This window comes from Pithys albifrons, chromosome 4 (assembly GCF_047495875.1).
Source record: "Pithys albifrons albifrons isolate INPA30051 chromosome 4, PitAlb_v1, whole genome shotgun sequence".
NCBI lineage: Eukaryota > Metazoa > Chordata > Aves > Passeriformes > Thamnophilidae > Pithys > Pithys albifrons.
In genome coordinates, this window is record NC_092461.1 from 50,133,920 (window position 1) to 50,146,765 (window position 12,846).

Sequence of the window (12,846 nt, forward strand, 5' to 3'; positions counted from 1 at the left end):
GCCTGGGAATCCCTGTCTGCAAACAGTCCTACTACACAAAGACTGACTCTCCTGGAAATACTTGTGTGGACAATTACTCTTCTCTCCAAGCAAGGGCATCACAGTTGGGCCACCAAATTTATAATTTTTTTTAATTTAGCTTGCTCTTCCCACACTGTCAAGCACGCTTTATATGGTGTGCAAGAACGTCTCATCCACATTCCTTACAAAGAACTATTTGCCAGAACATTATAATTTTTTACATGTGAGTATTTTAAGGTTTATGAGAAGAGACATTTTTCATTAAACTATGAATTTTTTTTAAAAAAGAGTATATTAAGAAAAAGAACAGCTGCTTCACTTCATTATATTTTAAACTGATAGGAAATAGCTATTTTGAACAATGATCTCTGCTTTTGTTCAGCTTAATTACTATAACATAGCACCTTGCTAGACTTCAGAGTGCTTAGCAGGAGAAGAAGAGTACAGTTTGAATTCAAATAATTCAAAGCAAATGTTTATCTCAAAACATATAATGTACATTGCCTGAAAAAAACAGTTTAATCTAAACTTTTCACATCATAAATTTGCACTTTACAGAGGGTCATAAAACCTAAAAATTATAATGGCAGGTTACATTTGTGGCAGAACTTAGGTATTCTCATTAAAGACACAAACATTTTGAGGAAACAAACACCTTCTAGAAATGTTCCAGCTCTTGTGAATTTAACTTACTGCAAATCACTGTTTAATAAAACAAACCATATTTAATATCTCTATTCCTTTTGTATACACTTACATGGAAAGTACTACATTTGAGGTTGGCTTAACTTTTATCTATTCTGGTGCTCATACTTGAACTCAACACTCAGAATATTGGATGTCACTACACTTTATAATGCCCACAGCTCATTTTTCTAATGAAACTGTATATTTATGAAAGGCAAAAGATTAAAAAACAGCTAAGGGTTATACACAGATGTTTCAAGGTAGTTTCATTTTATATTTTCATACCTTTGTTGGTAGAAATATCCCACAAAAACACAACTCTCTGTTTTGAATACATGCAGTAAAACCTCTCCTATGAAACTCTTCTAGAATCAGGAAGAAGTAGGGCTGTATCCTGGGTATTATGATTTCCTAGTACTGAGAAATACTGTATAAAATGGAAGGGAATATATTGGATTTTTTTTTAAAGCAGCATCCACCAGAAAGGTGGTCCAACAGTGCCCATAGCAATAATGGCACTGAATTGTCTCCAGCCTGGGTGGGAAATACAAATCTGACCCATCTCTGCCTTGAGCAGTGTGGAATTTAGCAAGAATGATCAAGGGCTTGAAGGAACCATTGTCCCATGCCAATCAACAGGACTGTTGTCACTGACTGGGAAAGAAGGTCTAGCTTTGGGGTTTTTTATTTAGGCTGGCTTCTGAACCCCTGCACCTGGCCTCACAGGTAACAGGCTACAGGACAAAAACTGTTCCAAGTGGTTTTTTGACACTGAACTTCACTGATAATCAGGATGACTAACATCAACACACCCTGACACCTCTCCTTTGGCACTGGTTCAGACTTGATTCTGTAAACCATGGAATGAAGCAGCTTCATGTCTTAAACCAAGCAAAAAGGTATTTTTACAGGAAGGGCTCACCTTGGTATGCTTAGTTATTTTAAGAGACACTACGATATTTGGCTATTCATTTTTTCATATTCTACATGGATTTCTGATTTTAAAGAGGAGAAATTCTTGGTAACTATTGCAAAATTCTGCAATATACACAAACGTTGTATAGTTTTATTGGAATATGCGCCAAGTTGCAGAAATAACAAAAGGGAAAAAGGAATGCCAGAATACAACTGGTTTTATTTATGTTTTCTTTCACTGGGATTACATTTGGAAGGATTATGTTTTGCAGTCTCTTTGTGTTGTCATCTCGGCTCCACAAAGTACAAAGAAAACACAATATCCAACAGCTTAGAAACAGAACTGAGCATTCAGCACATATTGCTGCTGGTTCAAAATCAGCAGTGCCTTTCTCAAATGCTAAGTAAACAATGAAAAATGAAGAAACAACTAAGAATAAGGAAGTGTTGGTTAAATTTAAATACATGAAATATTACAAGACACATCCATGGATTGCATGTAACAAATACCAGGAAAAGCTCAGGAACTCAGTAATAGATTTTTGTTTTTCTTGCTGGGACCCAGACTGCTCCTGTGTAGGCAAGAATCACACCCTTGTCCTTTCTAGCAGTTCTATCTACATGTCCTTTTGGGGATGAAGTGATTCAGTATAAAACCCAGTGTTCTCTTAATAAAAACATACAATGCAGAGAGCATTGTGACAAACTTGCACAAAGTGATGCCTTGACGATGCTTAAAGAAAACACACGAAGAACAAGTATGCAAAAATGTTTAAAAGCTATAGTAAATAAAGAGAACTCTGGGCCCGAAGGAAGCTTCAATACTATGGAAATCCAAACCTGTATGTTCAGTTAGTGAAGTGCTTTCCCATGACTAAAGCAATTGCTGCAGAAAGATAAAGATGCACAATAATTTTGCTCTGTTTATTCCCTCCCACATGCCATTTTCAGTAGGTCCTTCAATGCTTCTGTCACAAATCTCTATTGCAGAAGTCTAACTTCAGTTTAAATAGATTAAATCAAACTCTCCATTTGAAGTGAACTTGAGGTGGCACCACACACAAGCAATGTATCTTACCAAATGACTGTTGTGATATGTAGAACTTATGCTGTTTGGATTATTGCTCTTGAACACCAGTGTGCTTTTCAGTACATGCAGTAATTTACTTCTAGGAACAAATAGCTTTATGACTTCTAAAATACTCTTCCAGGAGACTAATAAATATGAAGCACTTGCTTTGGACACTGTTTAAAAAATGCTGACAGCCCTCCCCTGTCAGACTCTGTCCAGACTCACAATAGCACCACAAAATGCACCTATGCCAATGCAGCAAAACAAAACTTACACCACGCTTCTGCTCAAAAGGAATATCCATGTATTTCTATATGGTTAGAAATAATGTAGGAGAGCTTGGAAAAAAAGCTAGCACTTGCTTGGTAAGCTCAGGAAACCAACTTGCTCAGAAATTAAAGATGGAGATCATTACAACAGAATAGTGAAAAAAAATTACTAAAAGACATTTGCTTTGATATTCTAACATCTTTTTTTAGTCAGTAGACTCGATCTACAAAGACATCACATAGAATCTGAGTACCGCCATACAGTTATACATAAAGTTAGATTAGGGTTTATATATAACTACAGTGGAGTGAGCACTTACTGATAATAGGAGGCTCCATGCTTGTTAAACTGCCCTATGTGCATAAATCCATTTCTGTGTACAGAAAAGGAAAGAGTTGGCCTATTTTAGTAGATGCAGCAAATGTATTGAAACAATCCTTGCCTTACAGAAACCATCAGTTAGTGTTTAGGCAATACAGGTGTTAAGAAGGAGCTCTGTTGTTTTTCCTGGTTCACAAAGAGAAAGACAAAGTTTTGACATTAACTGTGGACTTTCTGTTTTCAAAAACATTTTAATACTGATATTTGAATCAACTCCAAATGAAACGAGTACAAACGTAGCAGGAGTTTTTTTCCTTCTGTTATTCTCTATGCATTTGCTCTTCCTTAGCAGAAAATCCTGTATTTGGTTCACTGCATTGTCACTCATATAATGAGTAGTAATATTCCAGTTCCAATGCTCTGTGCTCTGATGACAGGTGTCCTCCACAAACCATCTTCTACGAAAGGGTAACAAAGCTATGCAAATAACTATGGGGCAAATAGTGCAGTTAATTTAAGCACCAGCCAATTTATTCAGGTCTGGAAAGAGCAGTAGCAAGCAAATGGTGAGGCACAGTAAAGGACAATTTTCCAGGAGAGATTTACTTAACAATCCACTGACCTCACTGGATTTCTCATTAGTGTCAAGCTGAATCTTATGATGGTTCATTCTCCCCACGAGAACAATCTTTACTCAATACCAATTAGCTATTCTTTAGTGAAGGAGAATTTCTCAGCATTACATGGAGACACATGTGGGCTGTGTAAAAGCATGAGATGTGTAACACACGGGAAACAGAAAGTAATGATCTTAAACAGGCCAAACCCTTGAATTCATCACTAATAAATGTCCCCGCGCATTCAGCAGTACTGGCTGCTGGGAGCCTGTTTTCTTCAAGTACTTCAAACACTAAAATCCAGGAACATTTATTATTTTAATCCATTACAGGCAGTGCTTGATTTAACTTTATTGGTTGTGGTGGTGGTAGTAGTTACAGTGGGGGTAAAGCTATGTTCTTTTACACATCATTTCAAAAGGGCTTAATTATATTTTATAGCTCAGGCCAGGAATCCTGCTTGTTTTGTGTCTAACAAGGTTCAAATGGAGTTCAGGTCAGTGATGAATCAGAAGAGAAGTCAAAGATGGTTATCTATTTGAAATGAGCTCATCTCCCTTAAAGAATAACTGGGCAGGTACATCATGTTCATTACACTACTGCATCTAAATAACTGAAAAATCTCAATTCACTTGGTGATTTGGTAGTTTTGGATTTTGTGATGTCTGATCAGAGACGGCGTATTAAAGTTTAGATTTAAAGGGATTTTAATTATTGGTGAATGCTGTCTTTGGAGCAGAATAATTTAGAATACATTTGTAAAACTCTATATTGCCCTACATTATTCCAATTAAGTATAGAAAAATGCATAATATAAACCAACAAAATCACTGCTAATTTTGCATCTGTGAGTCCAGATTTCAAAACTGAGTGCTATATTGACATGAGTAGCACTTGGTTCTTCTATCATAAACATTTTATTTTTAGATACCATCAGGTTTCAGAAAAGCAACATTCTTACTCCAAGATGAGCATGGAGAGGTTCTTCAATTTTAAAACAGATTATGCATTTTTACATCTTCATTTTAGGTGGTTGGTTGAAAACTTGCTTATTTTCAGGAGACAGCTGGTACCTACAACTGTCACTGACTTATTAAGATGTAAATACTCAGCACTACTGAGAAATCAGACAGTGAAGGGTTGCACAGTAAACAAAGCATTATAAAATAGAGGATGTCACTCAAAATGTAGGCCAATATAATCACCACAAAGCTGAATTAGGATCACAGCTTTGGTGGCTTCCTTCTCTGCTCTACACTTGATTCACTGGATTTTCACTGCTTCAGTAAACTAAATAGTCGATGAACTAGAGGGTAACTTTTCTCTATAAATAAACCATCCTGAAGATAGTTCCTGGCAGCAGCTGAGGTGTTAGGGCCTCTATAACTCAGTGAATTATGCTTGTGGAAATCCAAGGCTTGACAAACGCTCCCAGGCCACACAAACTGAACAGGCTTTCCTCCACTCTGCCGATGTGGTTCCGGAGGATTAAGGCCAGTCCAGGTCCAGGCTCTTACATTCCAATCTTCTTCTCCCTTCAGCCCTTTCTCCCACTTCCTCCTTTATGTACTTTTCTGAATTCTCTTTGTGCCAGCGTGGTTATTACAGTGTACCTGTCCAGTGAGCCAGCTGAGGGAGACAATCTTGCTGGAAACTTTTCTTTACAGTTGCTTTTGTTTCCACACAGATCAGTGCCCTGACTCAGCCCAAGGAGCAGCTACCTGAGTAACTGAGCTAGCACAAGGCAGTGCAGAAATGTGCAATCTAGCAACCTAAATTTCCTGTGGAACTGCACCTTTTGTTTGGGCAGCAAGCTGGTGATCTCATTCCATTAAAAACATTCTTGATTTAGAAAAAGAAAAAAACTTGTCAGTATGTCAACAACTTAAAAAACTTAAGGAACTGGTCCCTACGACTGGGTAAAAATGCATTATCTCTGTGTTCTGTATCTCACACTAAAAAATGAAGATTGAACTGGAGAACAGCACAGAAAGAATTAAACGTATAAAGAAAACATCCAGTTTTCACTGTTATATATATTTTCCATGAATGTAAACATTCTATAAAGTTGACTTCCATCAAAATACTGTATCCCCTATTAGTGCCGCAGACAGCACTGGGATCCACATTACAAAGAAAATCTCAGTGTCAAAAAATATGTAACTGAATTCACCACAAAACCTGAAGAGACTACCAACCCAATTATATTTGTTCTGAATCAAATTTAATTTGAAATATTTTTAAAGCTGAGCTACTTGAACTGTAAATTCAGTTCTACAAAATTAGTGTACACTGTCTTTAATAAACAACCACAAGTAACTTCTTTTCCATCTTTTTTTCTCCTCCGAGTTAATGTGCTAGTTCATCAGTAGCAATTCTGAACCCTATAACAAAGTATCAGGAGGGAATCTGACCAGGATTAATAGTGGTACTCAGTCCTGGGATTAGGTGGTGTCTTGTTTCATGGATTTTTAGGCCATCTGTTCTTCCCTCCTACATTATACTCCTGCAGAACTATAAACGCACCTCCACTTCAGGGACTATAGAAAGGAATTAGAATTCTTCTGCTTTTCATTATCACAAGATTCAGTAACTCATTTCATTGTCAGGATAATCCCCTTTTACTCTTTCTTTTGCGCTTGCAGGATATGCCAAAATGACAAATAAAATCCCAGATGTTAGAGACCCGATGAGGTCTCCACCTTTGCTTGAGTGTGGGGTTTAAGCTACTTGGGACACAGTGTCAAACCTGACAGGACCCTGATGCCCACACCCAATATTCATTAAGGTTTGTTAGTGATTTGTATAACTGTCTACAAGTTGCACTTCCACCCCAGTCCTCAGTGGCCATTTAAATATTTAGTTTGTCCTCTGGCTTTTACTGACAGAGAATTAATTTCCTATTGTTTGAGTATTGGAAAGAGTTTATATTTCTTTCTAAAAGTAACAAACGTCTTCTGGGTGTTGTAAATGGCTTGTTACTGCTGCATATTATTTTAGGTAGTCATATCTAATTTAAAGTTTTATTTCCCAACGGGCTAATGTGCATATCTGCAGCATGCAAAGGCTATGGCAACGCCTTAGCAGAGTTTTCCTGAGAGAGTTACTAAACTCCAAAATGAAGTTTGGTCTTTGCTCTATACCAATAAATATCTGCATTTAATTTCTAATAGTTCTGTGAAGTATCTGAAGTAATTATCTTCAGATTTAGTAAAAATACTTGCAATTGTCATATGCTCAATTAGTGTTTATTTCCCCCCCTCCTTATTTATAAGCTAAAACAATCATCTCTACATTGCGATGAATGGCTGGGGAATCCTATGTATGATTATTGGAATATTTTATGTCCATAACTCACTCACTTCAGACACTGAACAACAAGACTTCCCTCCTGTGTCCAGCCAGAGCAAAATAAGGCTCCACTGAGAGTCTCCAGGCTTTTTGCTGTCTTTCCCTTTGTGGAGAGAATGGTCCTCAACTTCTCTGACTTACCTGCTTTTCTGGCAGGTAGGGAGTGCTGATTTCAACACCACACCTAAATTAACTGACAGCCATATGTTTAGAATCACATTCTATTTTCTAGCATTTCTTTATAAAATTATTCAATTTTAATGGCATGTGATAGTTCTGGAGTGAGCAACACACCTCACACATAATTCCAAGCAACCTCAGACCTGACTGGGTACGTGGCACTCGAGCTCTAAATGCTTTGTAGAAGATGCCACGTACTTCAGAGGACAAAAATCACTGACCCAGGTCCAACAATAGTTCTTGGACTTGGGGTTTGCATCAACAGTAAGCTGCCAGAAATTATCAAAGTGTTTGTTATTTACTTGTATAAAACGGGTACAAATTTTTACTTGTAACTCTAAGCCACAAAATATAAAGTGACTACAGATAACGATTTTATTGAACATCAGTAGCACTTAAACTCCTGCCCTTAAGGGTTTCAGAAAAACTATACTGGTAGCCTCTTTTAAAGTAAAATTAATATTATCTATTTCTTCTGGAAAAAAGGATTTTGATTTGGTTTGGTGGGTGTTTTTTTGGTGGTGGTTTGTTTGGGGGTTTTTTTGGTGCCAATACTCTGCATCACAGTCTACCATAGTATTATTTTATTAAAACCCAAATACTCAGGATTAACTAGGAGTACAAAGGAGAACATAAGTATTCTAGCAGAAATAGTAACCATGTTGTTGTAAGTAACTGTTGTATCAAAACATAAAGAATGTCCAAAAAGTGAAGTCTCCTGACAGGCCAAAGGTCTAGGGTTTTACAGCAGTGCAGCAGCATATGCAGAAACAGACGTGTTTTAATTTGATCCAATTGCAATATGAGCGTTCAACTCTTACAATTTATTTTGTTAGCAGTGAAACCATTCAACTAATTAGCTCCTGGGCTTTTCAGAAGCTACTTTTTACTTGCATAAGAAATTAAGAACAAAACTGAAAACAGAATGCCTTTAGTTTCCATGATTAAGTCAGGAAAGTCTAGAGGGAAAACTGATAATTAAAAAGAAAGTTGGATAGCAAGCTTCTTTCTCAATTTCAGCTAAAAAAAATTAAAATCAAAGCATTACACAAGGTCATGCACTTTTGTTTTCCCCCATAAGGGAGGAAAAATGCTGACAATACAGTCTTGCAAGGTTTTTTAGCTAAATAATTCCTAGTAAATATGACTCCTTACAAACCAACTTCATCTCCTGCATTAAAACTCATCTGGAAAAGAGGTCATTTACACTGTTTATAAAACATTACCACATAAAATGTGTAAAAAACTGTATTTCACTAAAAATAGCTTGTATAAGTAAGGGATTAGAGTAGTTTCTACTGCTGTAATTGCTCCTTTGTAATTTTTTCCATGATGTTTTGGAACAGTGTTTTTAACTATGTTTATTAAAGTCAGGACATCAAAAGGGATCAAAGAGTAAGCTAGTGAGAACCAAAGAAACCCCAAACGTATTGTGTTGTCTCACTGGGGAGTTATGCAGATTCAAGTAAACAAGTGCAAATTGTTGAGGTTTTAATGAAAATTTTCTACAATTATTGTATCTGAAGTCATTCTATATAATAACATCTGTACAGCAGATGGCCATACTGTACAAAAGGCAAGCAGTGATCCTTTTTCTTCCTCTGTTTTAACAGTACATCTGAGATGACTACTTTTGTCATTGCGCTTAGCTTGGTTCAGCAAATAATTCGTAAAATGCAGCTGCTGCAGATGGTCACAATAGTTACTTGACTGTAAAATCAAAGACATGGGGAAGTATTCGCGTATTAGTTTCATTCTATTAAAAAAAAATCTGACATTAACCCTGTTCAGCTCAAAAGGTGTATCTATAAAACCGTTTGTAAAAAGAAAAGTAGTAAAGAACTGAGACGTTTAAATACTCCTTTGTCTCAAGACACAGCTACTACTAAAATTGAGTTAGTTTGCATGTCTTTGTAATAATAAAACCAATCTAGTTAGTAACTGTGGTATTCTTCTAAAGTGTTTTTAACACAAGATTATAGTATTGTTTCCCCCACACCGAGTATTTTGTCTTCTTTCCTCAAGTTCTAATCTTCATTTTTGTTCCTCTCAGCACTTCAAATTCAGATAAAAAATTGTAAATAAAAATCCAAGCAACTTCTTAAAAGACTTTTTGACAATTTCAGTCAGTTTTATGGAAGTGTGCCTTTTGCTCTTATTAAAAGTTGAAATGAATTTACAGCACTATCAGAACAGCATGCAAAACCTCGTGCACGTATTTTTACAAAGCAGAGATAAGGCAACTTTAAGTGTGCAGAGAGTCTGTTGATGTTTGCTAATTGTCTGGTTATGAGTGTTCTTTATACAGAACAACTAATGTCCATTTTCATTAGATTCAGCTTTGCTGAACAATGCCTGCCAAACTCTGACCATACCGAAGATTCATGTATAGCTTGTCATGTGGAAAATAAAGATTGGTTTCCTCAGACTGCCAGAAGAATTAAGGAACAGAACTTCATAGCAGACTGTTTGTGAGACTTAACATGCAAGGCAAGGTACGTCCTTCTTCTGGGAGGATGAAAAACCCCAGGGTAAGTGATACAGAGCGCTGAGTTTGCCAAATTGCTGTACAGTGCCGGAGTGGCGCAGCTCTGATACATCGGAGCATGATCACCATAATGTACCATGGGACTGACAATGTACAAATGGTAGGAAAGAGGATTATTACACAGAAAGAAAACTAAAACTATTTAAAGCACATTAGAAAGCTCTTTTACTCAGTTGCAGTGCCTTCTGTACTAGGGTTGTGATCTGATTGGAAAAGTGTGGGAACACAGGCTCTGTTCCTGCCGGCACTGCTCTTTATTTATGGATAAATCACAACTTTCAGGCCTCAGCACTTTGACAGGCTTTCATGTCCTATGAACCTTAAATTTTTCATTTTTAACTTTTAAAACAATAAAGAAGCACTGAAACTTGCTGGCCTGAGGAGAAACATTTCTGAGGGAAAAGAAATAAATCACCACCTTGCTTGGCCAACAACTTGCTTCTCTCAGCTGCAGACCCTTTTACCTCACAAGCTACTCTGCCAACTACCCACATCTGGCTCATCTTGACATCATGGAAATGTACCATCTTACTATTTACTAAAAGACTGATAAAAGAATTTACAAAGACACTCAAAATACCTTCATTTTAAATGAATCTCTGGTATCTGCTTAGTTGTACCTGAGGTGTAAAGTCTCTTTATGGTTCTGCAGTAATGGGGTTGGAGTGCCTGTTTTCCCCAAGTGACTCTCAGGTGTGCAGAGGAAACATAAAAACTGAAAACTTCATAACCCTGTCGGAGAGTAACAGTATGACCCAATATTTACATAGTAGCACATGTCAGAGGTCTGAATAATTATTATTTTTTTTAACAGACTAACAAAAAATGAAGTTATGGAGTGAAAACTGTCAAAATATTGCCCTTTGAAGTATGTGCTAAATTATCTGAATACTGGAATAGCAGTTCTCATGACTACCATTTAAGCCAGAATTCCATCAATAATTCAGTAATTTCAAACTAGGGGATATATGCTACAAAATTAATCACTCCTGGGTGCTGCCTCAGTGAAAGGAAAACTCAGGCAATGGAGTCTAGGAGGGATTTGCTGTTTTCTGTTGCAGATTTATGGTGTTAGCTAGAGCAGCTCCCTGCAATGCCCCACACTTTGAAATGGTTACTGGACCACCACTTTGACAAACCAGTAGCACTTCCAACCTGAAAAAAATCTTACCTGCAGGTTTATGTCCACTTTTAATATTCAGGCTCCCACTGAGGCTTGATAAAGAGACCAACAAACAAGGTTTACTGGGATGTGGGATGGTTTCCATCAAAACAACCATCTGGACGGTATGAAGGGACACTTTTTGGAAGCAGGAAAGGGCTTGCAACAAGTTTTCTTGTACTGAAGACTTCTGTACAGAGTTGCTGTGCACTGCAGGTAGAAAATCCTTTGTACTAGGGTGTTGGGATATCAAAGAGACATCCTCATCTGGAATAATGCCGGCTGATGGAATAGACTCCTTCCTGAGCTCACCATCATTTGTGGTTGTGATTTTCTTCAAAAACTGGTTTATTTGATCAAGTCTGGCAAAACTGAGATTTGCTTTCAAAGGTTTTGAAATGTCCACATTTATGTCAGCTGTAGGGGAGAATTGGAGAAAGAAATATGAGAAGCTACAATGCAATTATTTAAGAAATGTACAAATATTAGGCATTTAGTGGAGATAACTTTGCCACCATATTTCCATCATGTTTCATTAAATGCACTGAATCAATGTTAAACATAACAATATTTTAAAAATATCATAAACACTTCTATAAGCAACTTTCACCATATACAGTTTTAAAGTAAGAAACATGGCAAAATGTGGATTGTATTTCCCTGTTTCCTCCCAGGAATCACTGCAGCTATCTGAAAGACACACTTTATTTGAGTGTGTAGGAGGGCAGATACATTAGTTCTTTTGTGTCAGAATGAAAATATACTTCGCATCCTCTTGAGTTTTACATCCAATAGAACTATTTGACTAAACTCCAAAGCCAATAGTGAACATTTTCAACACATTTAAATGAGTGAATAACATGGCTATTCTGTTGTTTCCTACACAGCTCATACGCAGCATTCTTCAAGGCATTTTCAAGATGAAATCTGAAATAAAAAACTGAGGTATGTTTAGATGTCTTTGTTTTCCAGGGAGATTGGAATAACTTAACTTTTTAGATTTTTTTTTGGTCTCCTTAGTAAAGGATTTTGGTACTTCCCAGACTGCTAAAAGTCTCACAGAATTTTTAGAAATCACAAGTAATATGAACAAAACTGCCAACAGTGTTAGTAGCTGAGATGTAGCAATTATCAAGATTATTTCACAGATGGGAATCAGGATTTTAGGAAGGCTGAAACTTATTTCTGTGCTGCAATGCACCTTTATATCAGTACATAACACTTCTTTACGGAAATCAGCTATAACGTAGTTGTTAGGAGTTTTCATTTCAAATTCAGCTTTCATCCAGTAATGTGATGGCTACTGTGGTCAAGGGGGAAAGTTTGTTTTCCCCTTTGCTTTTTGATTCCCAGTGCCCCATCCCCAAGAACCAAAAGTGATTAAAATTCTGTGTAAATATCTAAACTAGATTAAATGTTCAAACAGCGCTACTTAGTTTCAAGTTTCATTATAAATATATACAGGAAATACTGTTTGTTGAAGGTTTTACACAGATTAATGAATATTTCATCAAAAGTAAGTTTCAAGTTGTCCAGGATCACATTCTACTCTTAATGCTGATGCAAACTGATGAGCTTGATTCTCCTATTCTTTAGGTAAATTTTTACACCAACAGCAGGGCAGAGTTTCAGAGCTGCTCTCAAGCACAGGTTTACACTGACTTCAGAGAGTTCCAGGCACATGACAAAGTACATTTCTGAT

The 12,846-nt window shown here is 36.8% G+C and overlaps 1 protein-coding gene across 6 annotated transcripts in view; it reads right to left on the reverse strand.

Annotated features, from left to right (window-relative positions):
* The window catches only part of VPS13B (vacuolar protein sorting 13 homolog B), a 427,169-nt gene that overhangs the window by 83,182 nt on the left and 331,141 nt on the right, over positions 1-12,846 (reverse strand). For all 6 annotated transcript variants that reach the window (XM_071554088.1, XM_071554086.1, XM_071554089.1 and 3 more), the window contains exon 36: positions 11,154-11,561. In XM_071554088.1, the coding sequence (XP_071410189.1) occupies positions 11,154-11,561 (408 nt within the window). The remainder of the gene's footprint in view (positions 1-11,153; positions 11,562-12,846) is intronic.